Source organism: Magnolia sinica, chromosome 15 (genome assembly GCF_029962835.1).
Source record: "Magnolia sinica isolate HGM2019 chromosome 15, MsV1, whole genome shotgun sequence".
Classification (NCBI taxonomy): Eukaryota; Viridiplantae; Streptophyta; class Magnoliopsida; order Magnoliales; family Magnoliaceae; genus Magnolia; species Magnolia sinica.
Window position 1 is genome coordinate 10,839,260 of NC_080587.1, and position 21,446 is coordinate 10,860,705.

Consider the following 21,446-nt stretch of genomic DNA (forward strand, 5'->3'; position numbering starts at 1 on the left):
ACAGATTTCGTGGTGGGCCCCACAGTGCTTTCGGTTACAGAGGCTTCCTGTAATCGGAGTTGCAGGAATCTCGCATCTCCCGCAGGAGGGCCCTGGGCCCCACATTCAAATCACGAGTCCCTTTCGAAGGAAGGGCAATCTCGTAATTCCGTAAAAGAGTAAGGCTAATTTCGTCATTTCAATTTTTTCTGATGAAAGTAATCAATTAAAATCTAGCATAAATAAGGAAATCCAAAACCCGATTCATTGCATCTCTCTCAATCATGCGAATTTGATTGCTCGCCAGATTTGAAAGGTTAGTGATCGATTCTCGATCAAAAATCTCGATCTTCTTCAAGGATATCTGATTATTCTCCCGATTTTGAGCATTTCCTCAATTTTTTAGCTGCGATTTCGTCCACAGATGAGAGAGTTAGGGTTTCGTTCTTGAAAGATGTGATTTTTCTATTTTTACTGGGTTTTTTTTATTTGTGTAGTTGCTTGTAATCTTCAGATTTCTCGGTTTCAGTTGATCGGATGCTGTCTTGGTGTTTTTTCTTTGTATTTTTGTTGTAGAAATTCGGTTGGGGAGACATTCTGTAGAGTTTTGTAGAAATTTGGTTGTTTTGGTACATGTTGATGAATTTTCTGTTGTTTGTAGATCAGATACTTTTTTCTAATGACTTTTGTAGAAGATCAGTTCTTTTGTTGTGTGTTTTTTGTGTATTCTGTAGACATTTGGTTGTTTGGGCACATTTTTTTTCTGTTGTTAGTATATCAAGTACTGATTCTTTCATGAAAGATTTTCGTAAAAGGTTGTTTCTTTTGTGATCTTTTTTGGGTTTTTAATAGATTTTTTTTTTTTTTCACATTTTACTTTTTGTTGATCTTTGTTCACGAATTTTTCAGTAGGTTTCATAAATGTTTTGTGTTTTGGTGATTTCCTATGCGGTGCTTTCAGTTAGAGTTTTGGCTCCGAAGCATAGAAACGGAAAATTTGGAAAATGGGAATGGAATTCTTGGTTTTCGTGGACTGGATTTTATTTAATTTAATTTTTTTTTTTTTTTGAATTTTCTTGTTTATTTTGTACAATTTGGTATTGGGGGATGTTTGGAATTTTTATTTTTAAAGGAAATTTGGTTGTTTTGGTATGCTCATGTTGTTAATGGATGGAATGCTGCTCTTTTAGTGGGAGGTTTTGGGTGAAAGTTTGTTTCTTTGGTGACTGTTTTTGTTTTAAAGTAGGTTTTTGTTAGTGGTTTTGTTTTTTAGTAGACTTTCTTTTATGCGTTTTTCGGTAGGTTTTGTAAAAAAAATAGATATGAATGCCCATGAGAAAATATTGTCTACTTTACACGAAGATGTTGTATTCTAGAGAACATTTCAAGTTGTATAACACCATGATTCAATTATATAATGATGGTAATTTTTGAGAAACTAATGGACACTACTCAACACACTTTAGTTATATAACAGCACAAAGTGACCAATGTGTTTAAAATGGCCGGTGTAACCTTTTTTTAGAACCTTCCCAAGATCAACTTTCGTTCGTGTTTTGAATTTTTTTTTCCTCATTTGATGCCTTCTTGCCTTTCTTAATATAATAGATCTCCTTTTATGATAGATTTTAAATCCTTTTGTGGACCTCATCTAATGCAGGGGCATTTTCACACTGGGCTCGAGTGGGGTCGCCTGTTGGATGCAGGGGCACACTTGGGGTGGGTGACCCATGCGATTTGGGGTCCACGGGGGAGGTCTCGTGTTCGAGACTCCTTACCAGGGGTGAGTAATGCGCATTTCACACCGGGCTCGAGTGGAGTAGCCCGTGGGATGCGGGGACATACTCGAGGTGGGCGGCCCATGTGATTTGGGGCCCACGAAGGGGGTTCGGCCGAGTTCCTAAACCATGAGATATGGGGCCTGGGCTATGAGATAAAGGGATTAATTCGCCATACTCTAACAGTTTGAGCTTTTAGAGCAAGTGGTTAATTGTCCTGAATCAAATTGGCATCAGAGCGGGAGGTCTCGTGTTCGAGACTCCTCACCGGGGGTGATTAATGCAGGGGCATTTTCACACTGGGCTCGAGTGGGGTCGCCTGTTGGATGCAGGGGCACACTCGGGGTGGGTGACCCATGCGATTTGGGGTCCACGAGGGAGGTCTTGTGTTCGAGACTCCTTACCAGGGGTGAGTAATGCGCATTTCACACCGGGCTCGAGTGGAGTAGCCCGTGGGATGCGGGGACATACTCGAGGTGGGCGGCCCATGTGATTTGGGGCCCACGAAGGGGGTTCGGCCAAGGTCCTAACCCATGAGATGTGGGGCCTGGGCTATGAGATAAAGGGATTAATTCGCCATACTCTAACAGTTCAAGCTTTTAAAGCAAGTGGTTAATTGTCCTGCATCATCATCTTTGACGGAGAATAACCTGAAATTTAGATTTGCAGCAAAAAATCAAGGACAATCACATTAACGGTTAGGATACAAAAGAAATCAGGCTACAAGGTTTAACCAAGGGTCTAGTGCACATTGTAGCTTCCTACGGCCTTAACTTAGCGATTGGTTATCTGTTTCATGCATAATATGTTGTTGCAAAGGCTAATGCCATAGGCCATTGGCCCTCGTGCGGCTTTCCAAAATAAGGTTGTTTTAGGGGTCAATTTTGAGTTTTTAGTCAAGGCTCATTATTTTTAGTAAGTTTTTTTTTTCCCCTATTTATAAGGTATTGTAGGGTTCGGAGAGTCCTGGAATAGCTTAAAGTCCTTGTTTGAGTCATTTGAAAGAGTTTGATTAAGTTTAGAAGGTGTTTACTATTTTTAGTAAATATATTATTTTAGTAAAGTTTACTATTTTGGGAAAGTTAAAGGTTTAGGATTTATATAAGTCATATTGAAGGGGCATTGTATACAAACTTTCATCCAATAATATCAATTTCCTTCTCTCTTTTTTAGAGATTTCTCTCCTTGTGGATTTAGGGCTATTTTTTGAGAAGAAGTCGGTGATTTCTTCTTTTTCTCTATGCCCTGCTAAAATGATCTTAATAATATTATTAAAAAGGGTAGGACCCATGTTGATTCACCAATTTTGAGTTTTTACCCAAAACTTACTATTTTCAGTAAGTTACGGTTTTTGCTATTTTTAGTGTATTTTAAGGTTTGGTGAGTTGTGGAATAGCTTAAAGGCCTTGTTGAATCATGAGAAAGTTGAGTCAGTTTAGAAGGTGTTTACTCTTTTTAGTAAAATTAGTATTTTAGGAAAGTTATGAATTTAGGGTCTAGGGATTATTTAAGTCATATGCAGGGGCTTTGTAAACAGACTTTCATCAATAATATCAGTTTACTTCTCTCATTTTTAATGATCTCTTCCCTTGTGATTCAATTGCTATTTTTGAGAAAAGACGATGATTTCCTCTTTCTCCGCACCCTGCTACGTGATTCAGCAATCAAATGATCTTAACAATTTGATCAAAAAGGTAGGACCTGTGCTGAAAATCATTTAGAGTGAAAATCAAGCCAATCCACTCCCTGGGTGAATCAGACTGATTTTAACTAGAGATGATCTTCATGATGTGGCTGGCCTTTTCTATGGCTTGTATGTCTTATGCACGTGACACATTGCAGAGATAAGGGAAGTATGCTATGCTTATAATACTTGATCATTTCTCCAATAATAGATAAGTAACAAAGAATATTTGTAATAGTAAATGGAATAACTTTTGTGATTGGTGTTACTTGTGAATCAGAAGTTGTTGGAAGGTTACTTTCATGAAGCTTGTTTCAGGAGTCCTCTCCCATTGGGGAGCCATTCTCTTCTTGGACAACATTTCGAGAGGACTAATACAGTCTTTTTTCTCTTCCACTTCCACATTATTTTCTTGACGTCACATGCACTATTTATTTCTGATGGGTTGATTGGTCCCTTTTGATTTACAATTCTTTTGGTTTAAACATTTAAGAAGATTTAAGAAAATGCGTTCTCAAGTTCATACAGGTTTAGTTAAGTCTGTAACCAGTATTGTTTGGAAATATTTTCTGCAGAAGCTCAGTCAGCGTTGCAGCTATCCCAAATGTTGCAATGAAATTGTAGCAAACTGTCGTTTGTTTTAGGATTTACAAGACCTAGGAGCATCATTTGTAGAGGCTGATATCTTACCGGCAAAAGAATCAGAAGAATTTGACTCCTATTTGTGGCTAATGGTGAGCGGTATTTCATTCTCCAAGACTTCATTTTATGTCGGGAAATATGACATATCCATATATTTATTTACTTCAGCACTTTTGACAATTGTATCTGCGTTCAACTATTTGTACTTTTTATGCTTTTTATAATGTGACAATTCCATTCTCATTTTGGATCTATAAACAAACACCGTGAGTATTTTTATTTTTATTTTTTGTTATGGAAGGCAACCAATGAAAATCTTCCACCTAATGTGGTAAAACAACTCGCCAAGGAACTGAAGAATCTTGATGAAACTCCACCTGAAGGCATTAAAGTATGCATTAATGATGATGATTTCTCCACCATATTTGCTTATATTGAAGGACCAGGTGTGTGAATTCTCCGTCGATTTTATCGTGAAAAATGCCTCTTCTACTGATTCACCAGTTTTGTGGTTATCTTGCTCTTGTATCCTGCAGCTGGAACTCCATATGAAAATGGTGTTTTTCGCATGAAGTTATTGTTATTGCATGACTTCCCACAATCGCCTCCCAAAGGTGTGTTTTATATGCTCGTTTTGTATTTCATTGGTCTTCAAATGAGATGCTTATACATGAAGAATGATTGTTCAATATGCTCACATGTTTCATTCATGTCTTGTCTACTCTTTTGTAGGCTATTTTCTGACAAAGATCTTTCATCCTAATATTGCAACTAATGGTGAGATTTGCGTAAACACACTGAAAAAAGATTGGAATCCAAGTCTTGGATTGCGACATGTTCTTCTTGTAAGTTCATTACTGATGATTCATCTCATTCGTCTAATTTCTTTTTCTTTTTCTTTTTTTGTTCTTTCTGTAGGTTCATTTTTCTTGTTCTGATTTCCCATTATTTCTTTGAACAGAGTTCTTGGGCCATTTCTTTCCATTCTGATTCTCTTGGGCCTTTGAATGACATGGCGTATTACTCGGGGCTATAAGTGGGGTTGGGTTATCTCGATCATTGATCTTATTATTGGTTCCTCGCCTTGTATTAACCATGCCAGTGTATCTCTGTGATGGGTCATTGGGTGGCTGAAGAAAGAAACATCCGAGGCCCACTTCAAATGGGGAAAAGAGTCAAAGGCCAAGCATTGTGGTTGCTAGGATATTCCAATCAGTGTTGGGGCCTTGTTCATCCACAGTGGGGCCATGGATCAATAATATGGATTAGGACACTGTCGTTGGCCTCAAAAAACTACCTGTAGGAACTCAGGACCTGAGACATCTGCTCATTAAGAATCATACAGTTTCCTCTAATGCAAAACTCCAATTTAGCACTTTGTAATGTAACTCCCGTCATGTCAAGATTGTTATGTTAATGATGCTGCACAGTTTGGTTTTGTTCCATTGAATATGGTGAAACTTGGACTGGATGCCAACCCATTTTTATATTGGAGAAACCTCCAGTCCAAGCGGGTCACATTCGTGTTAAAAAAATACTAAAAAAAATTACAAAATAAGAGCTGACGGTTCTGGTCCAAATTGCTGTGATTGGAATGGTTCAATGGTTGGTGGACCTGGAAGCCTGTTTGACCCAGGTGGTTCCAATAAAAAGAGGCTGGTTTATAATGACCTGGCCATTAAGGCCATGGGTTTTGGTCCAAAACTGGTCCGACCATCAGGTCCATTCCACCCTTTAACTGTTTCTGCCATCTTGTACTTCAAAAGTCTGGTTGGGTAACAAAACATTGGTTCGATGGTTGGACCTGAAAGCTCATGTGCCCCTGGCAGTTCCAATCCAAAAACAGGTGATACATAGACTGGCCTGTTGGTCCAAACCAGTCCTTTCAGGTTGGTTCGGGTTCCATTAATGAGTACTTCTAAAGGCTTCCATGTGGTAGTGGTGATTTAGTGATGGAGGGCACAATTTCGATATAATTATTGTTTAGTGCGCTGTAATGAACCCGGATGGATCACCATATCCTGGGTTATATGGGACACTTAAAGATCACATATTCAATAAAGAGATTTAAATTTAGTCTTAAGACCATTGATTAAGTTGCTCAACATAAATATTTTACCAAAAGAGGAGTTTGCTTAAGCCTGCATGCATGTTGAACCTTGCCCATCCACTTGCAGCAAACATGCCAATATGGAAGAAGTGCGAGATCTGATCTTTTCATCATTTGGGCCATGCCTTAGATCGTTTGGCCTAAAAATAGTCTGTTTCACTCATGAGGTGGGCCGGAGTGTACAAAATAAATAGACAATTTGATCAAAAGCACTGAAAATTTTGTTTTAGTCGTCTCTTCATTTTGTTTTAGCTGTCTTCAATTTGCTCAACATAAATATTTTACCAAAAGAGGAGTTTGCTAAGCCTGCATGCATGTTGAACCTTGCCCATCCACTTGCAGCAAACATGCCAATATGGAAGAAGTGTGAGATCTGATCTTTTCATCATTTGGGCCACGCCTTAGATCGTTGGCCTAAAAATAGTCTGTTTCACTCATGAGGTGGGCCAGAGTGTACAAAATAAATAGACAATTTGATCAAAAGCACTGAAAATTTTGTTTTAGCCTTCTCTTCATTTTGTACACCATGACTGTCTTGGAGTGAAAGGGCCTGATTTTGTAGCCGGTAGGTATAAACAGCACTGCAACTTGATGGAAAGCTTGGTTTTCTTGCATGCATCTGTGCTTGCTTGTGTTGGGCAGGGTGCCACACGTGTTGGCTTATTAGCAATCCTTTACTTAAGTGCAGGTGGATACGTCTCCATGCATGTGGCCTTAGAAGCCTCTGCTCAGGGGGTCCTTAGATGCAGATGATCATCTAATGTGTGTCAGCTTAGCAAACCTCTCTACTCTAGGGTATGGGTGGCAGGAACCCTCCGCACATGGGTGGGCTTTCTAAATGGCAAGCCTTCTGTTCAAGGGTATGCTTGAGAAGGTGTCTACGTATGTGTGTGGTTCTCAAGGGTTCAGTTAGATGCTCGGTTCAACTAAATTGCCATGATACAATTCCATATAGAGAAAATGTTGAAAGTGGGGTGGTGGTCATCAATTTCATAATGAAGACCATACTCCTAATTTGCAATGCCAAGCATTTCAAGTTGGACCAGAAGCATTTGTCACTATGACATTGGGGCTGAATCCTTGATATATCACTAAGGGAGCGCCACCCACATTGTTCATTTCCAATTTATTGGACTGAAATGCCGTAATTCAATTCAATTGAGCATCCAAATGCAGAATACATGCCATTGAGGTAGCTTTAGTTTCTTGTTCCAACAGTTTAACACGAATTTTGAATAAATCATTGTTTTCTGATGGTAGGTGGTCAGGTGTCTACTGATAGAGCCATTCCCAGAATCGGCTCTAAATGAACAGGCTGGCAAGATGTTGCTCGAGAACTATGAGGAATATGCAAAGCATGCCAGGTGAGTTGTTTTATTTTATTGGAGGCGCCTCAGTTTGTGTCTTCTTTTTAGGAAGGTTGCTATGACCTTTGATTTTTGTCATGATCACTGGATCAACGGGAGATCATCGTGCATGTTTGTGACATATGTTGTGTAGCGATTAAACTTCTATAAACCACACATCCTACCCATTCACATGGTGGCTGCCCGCCAGATTGGTGGTCTGGATCACTGTAGATGTTTGCCACATGTATGGTGGGAATGGCACTTCATAGAAATTATATGAAGCACATACCTTGATAGCATTTCTTTTATTTTTCTATGGCTGTTGAGAATTGTTGTGTTCCTCATGGTATAACATCTATGCATGCATATGAACATGCATACATTAGAAAATCTGGTTTTCGTAACATGTTAACCATTGTCTAATGGATTTTGAGTTATTCGATCTTTGCTTGAGTATATGCAGTCTCCTTGGGTTTTTTAAAGTTGATTTTTGGTTTGTTGGGCAGCATCATGGATGGACCATGCCCTAAAGTTCTATTTGATAGTATAATATTTGCATGACCTTTCGGTTTGTGTCCTGCAATAAAAAGATGGTCAGAGAACAAATATGGCAGTAGCGTGTTTTAAACTGAAAATGGTCCATGATTGGTAGGTAGAATCTCCCTGCCTGTATGGTTTTTTGCTTCTTGATGATTGATCCTTGGTAGGTTGCCTTGATCTATCTATACTCAGGTTGATCAACTCAATCCTTGACCTGAGTATACAGTCTCCTTGGGTATTTTTAGTCAAGTTGGTTATGGTTTGTTGGGAATGCCCATGAGTATACACTATACAGTCTCCTTGGGTATTTTTAGTCAAGTTGGTCATGGTTTTTTGGGAATGCCCATGAGTATACAGTCTCCTTGGGTATTTTTAGTCAAGTTGGTCATGGTTTTTTGGGAATGCCCAAAGATCTCTTCAACAGTATAATCTCCGTGACCTTTCAATACGTGGCCTGCAATTAAAGATGGTAAGAGAACAAAGTGGCCTAAAACTGGTGGTAGTATGTAGGATCTTCTTGTTTGGGTGCTTTTTGCATCTTGGTTAATCCATGTTGGGTTGGATCTGGTTTGGATCACTCTCCTACCAAAATTCGCCTATATCGTCCTTACCAATTACAAGGAATACAACAAGCTCTGCCTTAGCAAGCTCAAAAATCCCACGTCTCGCAACAACCATTCTATTTGCTACCAGTTGTTGGCTTCTTTTGCTGCCCAATTGATTTCAAGTTAGTTTCATGCCCCGAATCTTGATTTCAAAAATGTATGAAGGGGAACAACCTAACCTGATCCCTATACTCGACTCCTGTACTGGAGAACCATGGCAGCCCTTAAAGCCCTTTATACCAAGGTGTTCCATATCCATTACGATACGGCCGTCAAGGCCGATATGTATAGGCAACTACTGTCATTACGCGATACGAGGGTGAAACGGGGCTGTTGATTTTTTTGAACCGTATCGTCCATTATAGGGGCCATAATGATCATTAGGGGGCATGATGACTATTACCCCCATAACGGTCGAAAAACAAACACTTCTTTTTTCTACATAAATTCATTTTTTCCTCTTCTTTTTTTTTTTTTCACTTTTCTCATTCCAGAAACTGTCCTACATTCTACAGCAGATTTCGACCACTCGTACTATAATTTTTAGGATTAAAATAGTCGATTGAAGTGATTAGGTGAATATAAGCTCTTAGGGCCATTTTTTTCAAATTTTTTTTTTTTTAAAAGTGGTATATGTGCATTTTTTTTTCCCAATTTTTAATTATAATGCTTGATTAGAATGTGTAAGCATTAGAGACACATAACCATGTTCATAAATTCACCAACAACCTAATATAACACTCTTAGTAAAGATTTTGACCGCTCGTACTATAATTTTTAGGATTAAAATAGTCAATTGAAGTAATTTGGGTGAATAGAAGTGTTCTTAGGGCCTTTTTTTTTCCAAAAATAAAAAAAATAGTATATGCGCTTCTTCTTTTTTTTTTTTTTCGATTTCTAATCCTAATGCTTGATTAGAATGTGTAAGCACACATAACCATGTTCACAAATTCACCAACAACCTAATACAACACTCTCACTAAAGAGTGGATAGTTACACTACAATAAACATGTTCAAAACAAGAAATTAATACAGATTTAGAATATTTACATTATTCTAGATATTCAAGATATTTTTCTTTTTCTCAGAATTTTTCAGGCAATTTTTTTAAAAAGAACCGTTACAGGGATCATAAAGGTCATTACACCCCCGAATTGGCCGTTACTACTGATACCCATATCGTTTACGATGGTGACCTTTTATCGATATGGAATACCTTGCTTCATACAATGTAATAAATCAGGAGTGGTTCTTTAAACACTAAGAAGGTTCTAATGTTCCACATTACATCAGATACAAAGCACAACAAAAGTAGGTTACTGGAAACAGGCAAAAGGCTAGAATGTCACAAGTACAACGCTAAGAACTCTACAATCGGTGGATAGATTCACACCCTGACAACAAGCATATATGTTCATTGAGCCACGCACTAATATGAACAACTCCTACCTAGGTGTATATGTTCTATGCAAACTATTCCAAAAACCAAAAAGGAGGGGAGTAAGTGACACTGAAGAAAGTGCACTATAACCGCGCTGTCAGAAAACAACTATTTCAGCAATGGAACCAGGATATATTTACCTAACCAGGTTTGGTCCTAGCCAAACCTGGCAAGTGACCATAAGCTTCACGCTTACCCAACCTTAGTAAGTCCATACAACCAGTTGTATGCTAACTTGTCATGTAGCTGAAGACACTTGTGTAAGACATCCTACACTGGTAGACCCCACCTTGGAGATCACCCTTCTAAGTTGGGCCATGTGTGGCCCACCTGACAAGATTATTAGGCGTATATGTTCTATGCAAACTATTCCAAAAACCAAAAAGGAGGGGAGTAAGTGAGACTGAAGAAAGTGCACTATAACTGCGCTGTCAGAAAACAACTATTTCAGCAATGGAACCAGGATATATTTACCTTACCAGGTTTGGTTCTAGCCAAACCTGGCAAGTGACCATAAGCTTCACGCTTACCCAACCTTAGTAAGCCCATGCAACCAGTTGTATGCTAACTTGTCATGTAGCTGAATACACTTGTGTAAGACATCCTACACTGGTAGACCCCACCTTGGAGATCACCCTTCTAAGTTGGGCCATGTGTGGCCCACCTGACAAGATTATTAGTTGTACTCTTCTCCTCTCAAAAGATCAAGGTGCGTGTCCAAAACTTGGAGAATAGCCCATGAAGGGTTATTTGAGTGAATCACCAAGGCATTAGTCTTTATGCTCTGGGGCCTATACTACTACTTCCGTTGTTGCTGGGAAGGTCTCGGCGACGGATACTGTTGTTGCCGCTGCTACTGGGCAGCTACTGGTAGGGTTGCCGCTGCTGTTGCAAGGGCTGCCGTGGTGCTCTTGGCTGCTGTTGTGGGTGTGGGCACTCTTGTATGCAGTGTCCCGTCCCTCCAAATTCGTAGCAAATGCCGATAAACTGTTGTCGTGGCGGTGTTGTTGGTACTACTAGTGTTGCTGGTGCTCGGAAGAACGATTGGGCTGTGAGCCTCTTCAACAACTGGGCTTGTTGCTACTGGGAACTGCTAAAGGGGCTGCCCTCTTCCCCTTTCGCTTCCCGCCCTAGTCACGAAGTCGCTGCGCATCTACCCACTCTGCCTTTAATATTTGGGCCCACTCCATTACTTCCTTGAAAGTAGGCAGCTTGTGTCCAACGAAATGGCCATGAAAGACAAGATGCAAACCTCCCTCAAAACGATGAGCCCCCTACTCCTTGCCGACCATAAGGGATGGCGCAAATCGGGACAAGGTGACGAACCACACCTCATGATAGGGTCATAGCACCCTGGACTAGCGTCTCCATCTTCAAGGCTTGCTGTTGACGAGCATGCTCTGGGAAAAACTTCTGGTCAAACCGGTCTACAAAGTCCTCCCATGTCTACATAAAATCCGACCTCGCTGCTTGGGTAGCCGATGCCCACCAATGCTCAACCTCTCCTTAAAGAAGGAAGACGACAATGGGAATTCTCTGTTGTGACGTGCATCTTATGGTGGCGAAGATCTTCTCTAACTCAGACCTCTTCTTAGCTGCCATAGGGTCTGGCTCGCCATGAAAACATGGGGGATCCATCTGCCCGAAATCCCTCAACAAAGAATGCCGGTAATCCTACTCTAACAGGGTAAGTACCTTGGCCGATATCCTCTTCAGGCGCTCCACCATAAAGCTCATGATGTGCATCATATGTTGAAACTGATCAACACTCATAGCTGGGGCTGGCTAAGACGTGCTAGTCCTGGTCTGCAGTCTACCTGAAGCTTTCTTGGGTGCTATGTCCTATTGAAAAGGACAAGGAACCTCTTAGCATTGGGCACTCTCAAATCTATGCACATGCCGGGTGTTAGTTTAGGAGTTTCTAGGCTCACAAGAAGGAATCCTATTTTAGATTGAGTTCACAACAGGAACTTAGGGTACGTTTTCTAAGTTTTTGATATTGAGGTTCTAATCATTCTAAATTTGCAACAATTACACAATGAAGGGTAGCTAATATATGGCCATTAATAGATATATGATGTCATCCGCAGGTATTCACTATTTCCTCAGGTGTGGTCCACTCAAAATCGGGCCTCACACTTAAAATGAGCTGTCAAGATGGTTGGACAGCGCGGATAAAACAAACACATCAAGGTGGGACTCCATAGTGGGCCCCACAATGTGGGAGAATGCTCTTGGTAGCAATGTGCTGCCAAGAGCCATTAGTAGATATGTGATGTCATCCGCAGGTATTTACTATTTCCTCAGGTATGGTCCACTCAAAATCAGGCCTCACACTTAAAATGAGTTGTCAAGATGGTTGGACAGCGCGGATAAAACAAACACATCAAGGTGGGACTCCATAGTGGGCCCCACAACGTGGGAGAATGCTCTTGGTAGCAATGTGCTCCACCAGAGATTTGGATATCATGCATTGTTGAACAACCCATGAGGGCCTGTGGCCCACTCCCTTGATCAAATCAAGTGGGCCACCCGGATAAGTCATGTACACCATGGTGGGAGTCCATAGTGGGACCCATTTCGCCCAGATTGGATGGCAAACAAGCATTACATCAAGCCCACCATACTCTTGTCCCAAAAGGTGCAGCTCACTTGCATTTGGATCTGCCTTGTTTTTGGTCGGTCCACCAGGCCCGTGAGCCTTTCCAGTGGCTAGATTGGGTGGGTCACCTGAAGGAAACATGTACGTCATGGTGGGACCTCACGGTGGGTTCCACTACCCCTAGTTGGGCGTCAAAGAAGGTTTCATAGGTGGACGCCACTCCCCACTGTTCCCTGCGGTGTCTATTTGAGATTTGGATCTATTTCATTTTTGGGCTCATGGCCTAAAATGATCCAACAAAGTGGATGTAACACATAAACCATGGTGGGGCCAGCAGTGGGCCCCACCCCGTGACCCCTTAACAAAAGTAGTGCCCGCTGCTAGTGCTAGCACATCGGCATCTCTGCTTATATATATATATATATATATATATAAAGAAAGAGAGAGAGAGAGAGAGAGAGAGAGAGAGAGAGAGAGATTGTTAAAAACATGCAGGTGGGGTCCACCTCAAGAAATTCACTCCATCCATTGGCTTGGACAGGTCACGGTTGGCCCCAGGAAGCTTTGGACCAAGTTGATCTTTGTATTTTACCTCCATCCAGGTCTGACTGGCCTATCAATTGGTTTTACGAAAAATAAACATCATGGTGGGCCACCACAACGCGTCCACGCTTTCTTAACAGCATCAACCACCCTAGGTGGATCCCACTAGGTCAAGGAAAGAGAGAAAAGGAACACGATGGAGGGAGAGGGACATAGCAAGGTGGGGCCCCACTACTATGGGGCCCACGTCACCATACAACACATACATCAAGGTGGACCACAAGTTGGACAACGTGGACAGGTGGGTCCCACTGCCCTTGGTTAGGCATCAAAGAAGGTTTCAAAGGTGGACGCCACTCCACACTATTCCCTGCGGTGTAGTCTATTTGAGATTTGGATCTATTTCATTTTTGGGCCCATGGCCTAAAATGATCCGACAAAGTGGATGGACGGTGTGGATGGAACACATACACCATGGTGGGGCCAGCAGTGGGCCCCACCCTTGACCCCTTGACAAAAGTAGCGCCAGCTGCTGGTGCTGGCACATCAGCGTCTCTGTTTATATATATATATATATATATATATATATATATATATATATATATATATAGAGAGAGAGAGAGAGAGAGAGAGAGAGAGAGAGAGAGATTGTCATGCTCACTTGTGCACCGACCCACGTGCACACCTTTGCACACGTGGCATGGGCGTCGAATTGCACACAGGTAGCTTTGGACCAAGCTGATCTTTGTACTTTACCTTCATTCAGGTCTGACTAGCCCAATCAATTGGTTTTACCAAAAATAAACATCATGGTGGGCCACCACAACGCGTCCACACTGTCTTAACAGCATCAGCCACCCTGGGTGGATCCCACTAGGTCAGGGAAAGAGAGAAAAGGAACACGATGGAGGGAGAGGGACATAGCAAGGTGGGGCCCCACTACTATGGGGCCCAGGTCACCATACAACACATACATCAAGGTGGACCACACGTTGGACAACGTGGACAAGTGGGTCCCACACAGTGGGCTCGCTATCAAATAAGAGAAACAAATTGATGGGTTAATTGACCCATGCACTCACACTTCTACGGGCGGTTCGGATTTCCTCCAAGCAAATCTCCTTCCCCTAATCCCTCTGTAACTCTCTCTTAATCTCTCCCTATCTTCCTTAATCTATTTCTTTTCTCTCTTTCGATCCCCTAATCTTTCTTTTTCTTTTCATTTCTCAGTTTCTTTCTTTTTCCTTGGCTACAAATGGTGTGGATGTGGGGTTATGGGGTTTGGGGGGGTGTTGTAGTATGAAGTGGATAGAAATGAAAATGTGAAAAGAGGGGTAAAATGGGAAGAGGGGAAAAGAGGAAGGAATGGGCTAGTATGGGAGAGGTAGTGGGTTGGCATGGGCTCTCATTCTCATGCCTTTGAGGGGTTTTGTGGAGTTTTATGGTGAGAGGGGATAGGTAGTAGGGGTAGTTTGGGAAGTGTATGTGGTAGGTGGGGGTAAAGTAGATGTATGGGAGAGGTAGTGGGTTTGCATGGGCTCTCATGCCTTTGAGGGGTTGTGTGGAGTTTTATGGTGAGAGGGGATAGGTAGTAGGGGTAGTTTGGGAAGTGTATGTGGTAGGTGGGGGTAAAGTAGATGTATTGTAGATTTTTTGGCTAAGAGTAGTTGTGGTATGTGAAAAAATGTGAGGGGTAGAATGAAGATTTAGAAAATTCACCTTTTAGAGATTCCTTCTAGATTCCTTGCAAGTCGGCCTCATTCGCCATATGTACGTGCATCGTAATGCCCGCCCACCTCGATTTATGCAAACGTATGTATCTCACAAATCGGATATTGTAACGGGGCGTACTGCGTAGTATTGGAATTTCAACACTGGCGCGGTCACTAGGGTGCAGGTCTCGAGTCACTGTAGTACTAAAACAGGGTTCGCGATCGATGCATCTGATTTGTCCCGAGTGAGTGTACGGAAGGTCTTACAACTCTCGTTTCCTAACAAAAAACAACCAACCTAAGCCAATCAAAACACACAAAAGGGGTTGCCACAGATCTTATCATGGGGTTGTTGACGACTCAGTGCGGTCATGACGTCATATGGGTTGTCGTCGATCGTTTGAGGAAGTTGGCACACTTCCTTGCGATGCATGCGACCTGGCCACTGGATTAAGTAGTTAAGTTGTTCATCGGAGAAATTGTCAAACTGTACGGTATTCCGGTTTCGATCGTATCCGATCAAGATCCACGGTTTACATCACAGTTCTGGAGGAGTTTTCAAAAGGCAGTGTGGCCTGCCTTGAAGTTCAACACCACTTATCACCCACAGACTGATGGGCAAACCAAGAGGGTCAACTAGATCCCTAAGGACACGCTTCGAGCTTGTCTATTGGATTTCTTAATAGTTGGGATGAGCACCTGCATTTGATCGAGTGTACGTACAATAACAACTACTAGGCGACCATCGACATGGCTCCCTTCGAGGCCTTGTATGGCAGGCCTTGTAGTTCCCTCATCTGTTGGACCGAGGTTGGATAGCGTCGTTTCTTAGGTTTCAAGCTTGTGCAACAACCCTCATCAGGCGGCAGATGCACATAACTTAGAGCCAACAAATGAGTTTTGCTGATTGTCTACGTCATCTACTGGAGTTTGTCATTGGGGATCGAGTGTATCTTAGGGTCTCGCCCATGAAGGGTGTGGTTCGTTTTAGTGTCAAGGGGAAGCTTGTCCCAAGGTTCATTGGACCATTTAAGATTTTGGAGCGCATTGGCGCATTGGCCGATTGGCTTGTCATGCCACCATAGTTGTCTGGTGTCCATAACGTTTTCCATGTTTCCTTGTTGCGGAAGTGTGGGTTAAGCGTGGTTCCCGTGATAGATTGGCAGCTGTTGGAGGTTCATGAGGGTGCTTCTTATATTAAGTAGCCAGTCTGTATCCTCAACCGAAAAGAGGTCCTCCAGACCAAGGTCATTCCTTTGGTGAAGGTTTAGTTGGGGTTATCATAGTGTTAATGAAGGTATCTTGGAAGCGAGAGACAAATTCACAAGTGTTAATCCTATCTTTTCAACGTTTGATGGTATTTGAGCGTTGTTTTGTTATATATATTGATGTGATTTGCTTTTTTTTGTGTGTTTTGATTGGCTTGGGTTGGTTATGCAAATTTCAATGATGGAATTTTTTGTTAGGAGAGGAGAGCTATAAGATTTTTTGTACGCTTGGTTTGCGGTGTTGGCACACCTGGGATGGACCAGATTTGTGAGCACCGATTACGCATCCTGTTTTAGTATCACAATGACTTGAGACCTACACTTTAGCAACTGTGTTGGCGTTGCGATTCTAACGCGACACAGTATGCCCTATTGCGATACCCGATTTGTGAGATACATACGTTTGCGTAAATCGAAGCGGGCGCACATTACAATATGTGTACGCGTGGCGAGTGAGGCTCACTTGCAAGGAATCTTTAAAAGGTGTATTTCCTAAATTTTCATTTTACCCCTCACTTTTTTTACCCACCACAACTACCCCTTAGCCAAAAGACCTATAATACTCCTACTTTACCTCCACGTACCACATATACTTCCTAGACTACCCATATTATCTATCTCATCTTATCATAAAAGTCCACACAGCCCATACCACTTTTCCCTCAAAAGCAATTAGAGCCCATGCCACCCCACTCCCTTTTCCATGCTAGCCCATTCCATCTTTTCCCTTCTCCCATTTTACGCCTCTCTCTTTCCACATTTCCCTCTCAATCCTCACACAATGGTACATAACCCCCTAAGCCCCATAGCCCCACATATCCACACCATTTGTAGCTAGGAGAAAGAGAAAGAAAGATTACGGGAGAGAGATTAAAAGAGAGATCGAGAGAGTTAGAGAGAGATTAGGGGAATGATATTTGCTTGGAGGCAATTTGAACCGTCTGTAGAAGTGTCTCAGCATAGGTTGATTAACCCGTCGATTTGTTTCTCTTGTTTGATGGTGGGTCCACTGTGTGTGACCCTCTTAATGTATGTTGTATATCCTGGTAGGTGCACTATGTGTGACATCCATCTTAATGTATGTTGTATATCCATGTCGTTCGTCCATTTCGAAGGTGGGACCCACCTGTCAACACTGTCTATGCAGCGTGGATAGCGTGTGGTCCACCTTGATGTATGTGTTGTATAGTGACGAGGGCCCACTTTGCCACGCCCCTTCCCCTCCATCATGTTCCCTTTATCCTTCTCTTTCCCTGACCTAGTGGGGTTGATGTAGGACAACAAACCACTTGCTCTAAAAGCTCGAACTGATAGTGTGGCGAATCAATTCTTTTATCTCATAGTCCAGGCCCCACATACCATGGGTAAGGTCCTCGGCCGAACCCCCCTCGTGGGGCCCCACATCACATGGGTTCTGCCTCACACGGGTGGTGCCCGCCTCACACGAGCCGCCCACCCTGAGTGTGCCCCTGCATCCCACAGGCCACCCCACTTGATCCCGGTGTGAAAATGCTCGTGCATTAATCTTTGATGCATGACAACTAACCACTTGGTCTAAAAGCTTGAACTGATTGAGCATGGCGATTCAATCCCTTTATCTGATATAGCCCAAGCCCCACATCTCATATGTTAGGTCCTAGGCCGAACCCCTCTCATGGGCCCCACATCACATGGGTTCCACCTCACATGGGCTACCCACCCCAAGTGCCCCTGCATCCCAGAGGCCACCCCACTCAAGCCCGGTGTGAAAATGCCCCTGCATTATTCACCCCTAGTGAGGAATCTCGAATATGAGACCTCCCGCTTTGATCCCACTTTGATATAGGATGAGTGAAACTAACCTAGGATGTAAGATGTGAGATCAAATACACATCAATTTTAGCATTCAACATATAAAATCAAATGCATCCACATAATAAATTCAGAAATTTCATATTAGCAACGCAAAGGGCCTAGGCTATCACATACGCAATGCACAAAGATATAAAGTATTACGAGATTGGCCCACTTGAAAGTAGGGACTTCCAATCTAGCGTGAGTAGTGTAACATCCATGTGAGAAAACAATGACACCAATAAAATCAGATTTGGGGAATGGGTTTATTTAAAACTAATAATAATAATAATCAGATTTTCAAATGCCTTCAAAGTAATGTTTCCTGCATAGCACAAACACTATCATGTTTTAAATATGCAAAGTCATAAAGTGCAAATTCCGAATGAGGTGTTTAAAAAAAAAACTTTTGAGAAGCTTTTCATTATTATATGAAGAATTAAAGAACTCCGTGTCTCTCAAAAAATAGAGAACTCTTGAGTTTGAAATCACATGATGAGACCCTAAAAATCATACAACAAACTTTTTGAGGACTCAAAATTTTGTTTTTCAAAATTGTATTGAATCATAAATTTAATTTAAAGTCTCAGTAGAAACATTATATAATTAATATATAAAGTTAAAACTCATAAGTATTACCACCAACCCAATGCCTTCAAAGTAATGTTTCCCACATAGCACAAACACTATCATGTTTTAAATGCAAAGTCATAAGGTGCAAATTCCGAAAGAGGGGTTAAAAAAAAAAAAAAAAAAAAACTTTTAAGAAGCTTTTCATTGTTATATGAAGAATTAAAGAACTCTGTATCTCTCAAAAAATAAAGAACTCTGAGTTTGAAATCACATGATGAGACCCTAAAAAGCACACAAGAAATTAAAAAAAATAAGTGAACTTCGAAAATTCAACCCAAATAAGGAAAAAAATAAAGTACAAGTCTTTAAGGTGAAATCATATTCTAACCATCATTATCATAACACATAGGTCAACATGTTCACAACCATCCATAAAAACATTCCAGATGAGTCATAGATCAATTGGGTGTCTCAATCAATTACGAAGTAAGAAATCATACAAAAAAACTCGACAATTTAAGATTGAAGAGAATCTCTCGTAAAGAATAAAATAAAATAATTGACGTGTTTTACAAGAGTCTTGAAGCTCCCACCAATTTAAAAACATAAAATCCAAGTAAAATTTAAGAAAGAAGAGAGCAAGGATAATTTCATAGTAATCAAAAAACAGAATTGTAGAATTCATCTAAAAAGGGTTTCAAATCGTTGTCTAAGATTCATTTTAAATTGTAAATTGTAGATGGTAGGATTTGGACAACTACAGAGCTAACAGACGGGATCACTGGAACATGCATGTGGCCCACCTTGATTCTTCTGTGTTGTAGGCCTGTGCCCACCTTGATCATTGGAACAGATGTGTACTTGTCCAAGTGTCCTCACTTGATGCTCACGTGCCAGTTCTTTTATAAGGATGGGCAAATCACTCTTTGGTGCTCTTAATAAGGAATGCGAGCAAAAATGTCATTTGCATGCCCTAATGGTTGTAAGGAAACGGCGCTTCTGGTTACCTTCACAGTTCCATGACGAATGTGAACTTAAATACTCTTTCTTGACCATATCTGGAAAAAAAAAGAAAAAGGTATGGTTTATTTGGGAGTAATCTCGAGGGAAGGGGTTTCTATGGAGATGGTCCGTTACAGAGGGGTCGGTCTATATGTTCACAACCCCTGTATTTATCTTGATGGTAAGCCCCCCAAATCCCCCAACCCCACCCCAACACTCACCCATGCATGCACATGGGTTAGTGTTGATAATGTATGTAGTTCTTGTTGGACTATCAATCCGCTTTATTCTCTTTGCTTTTATAAACCCTGCTCCATCTTCCTTATCATCATCATGCATTGAGTTTTCCCTCATTGATGCTTGCACAACATCACTCAATGGGGCCAATCAGATACTGAATTTTGAGTCTCGAATATGGTGTGGATATAACAACAACATAATGCATTGTTATTATTCTTCCGTAGACTGTGTATAGTTGCTTTAACAGTGTTCATGCGTGGCAGGCTCTACACTGGGATCCATGCCCTTAAGCCAAAAGCAAAATCCAAGACAGGCGCCATCTCCGAGTCTACCACTGCACTGAATGTGGACCAAACAAACACAGTCTGTAGCACGACCGCTCTGTCATTGCCATCTCCTTTACCCAGCAGCAAAGCAGGTAGCGGAGCTGGCAACGGCCAAGATCAGCCTGCAACTACTACCACCATGGAGACCATGTCAATAGGAGGGGCATCAACGGTTCAAAAGAAGGAAGGGCTGTCTGTTGTCGCCACTGCTGCTGCTGCCACCAACAAAGTCCAGATGGTGGACAAGAAGAAGATGGATGCTAGAAAGAAAAGCTTGAAGAGATTATAGACAGGAATAGCCCTGTATGCTGAACTTTCAGTAATGGAGTTGGAAATGGAAATGCAGTAACTGTGTTGGGGGCTAACATGATTTGAGTTGGTAGAAGAGAATGGCAGAAAATAACAATGAGAAGATAAAAGGGGATAACAGTATGCACCGAGGAGAAGAGTGGATCAAATGGTCTGCCACAGGAGTTGGACGTTGAGTTGCCATGGTCCTGTGATTCCAAACCGTTGATCTGATGGGACCCACTGTTGATGGGGAATGACATGGAAACCACTCAGATCAGAAGATCTGCTCCATGCAGGATTCTCAGCCTCCGGCGGTCATTTATGTTCAGTAATCATAACTCTTTGATCTCCCAATAGATCCGATGATGATGTGAAGATGGTATTGGAAATCTCCCAGCTTGGTAGACCTATTGGTTTTTGGGGTTGTCTAATTAGTGGCTGAGATTGACATTTTGGTTGCCATAATCAAAGGGTGGGGATGCAGCAATCTGGGAGACATCATCTTCCATCCATGATGATGTGAAGATGGTATTGGAAATCTCCCAGCTTGGTAGACCTATTGGTTTTTGGGGTTGTCTAATAAGTGGCTGAGATTGACATTTTGGTTGCCATAATCAAAGGGTGGGGATGCAGCGATCTGGGAGACATCATCTTGCATCCATGGTGGGCCCAATTAGATTGACATTTTGGGTTACTCAACTGTGGTGCATCACCTGAGGTAATTGCTGGTTTCAAATCTTATAAGCAGGGCCCATGATTTGGTAATTTAGACCTGAGGTTGATAGCCTGATGACCCTGACCCCATAGAAATCAATGGTGACTCAAGGCTGCGGGATTCGATTGGGCCACATGCTGCTGCCAGAAATGGGCCCATGCAAAGCATATTTTAAAGTTGTTAGGTCTGCTTGATAGCCTGATGACCCTGCC

At 41.8% G+C, this 21,446-nt stretch overlaps 1 protein-coding gene across 4 annotated transcripts; it reads left to right on the plus strand.

The window, feature by feature from the left end:
- The first annotated feature begins 147 nt into the window (after positions 1-147).
- LOC131226753 (ubiquitin-conjugating enzyme E2 22-like) lies at positions 148-20,937 on the plus strand. 4 transcript variants are annotated; one of them, XM_058222457.1, is made up of 8 exons: positions 148-295; positions 4,017-4,175; positions 4,385-4,529; positions 4,620-4,697; positions 4,816-4,928; positions 7,454-7,557; positions 20,166-20,356; positions 20,393-20,937. In XM_058222457.1, exons 2-8 carry the CDS (start codon positions 4,173-4,175, stop codon positions 20,515-20,517), a joined length of 759 nt encoding a protein of 252 aa, XP_058078440.1. In that variant the 5' UTR covers positions 148-295; positions 4,017-4,172; the 3' UTR covers positions 20,518-20,937. The 4 variants fall into 4 exon arrangements, with proteins under 4 accessions (XP_058078440.1, XP_058078437.1, XP_058078438.1 ...); XM_058222454.1 differs by having other exon boundaries at positions 20,166-20,937; XM_058222455.1 differs by having other exon boundaries at positions 295-411; positions 20,166-20,937.
- The last annotated feature ends 509 nt before the right edge of the window (positions 20,938-21,446 follow it).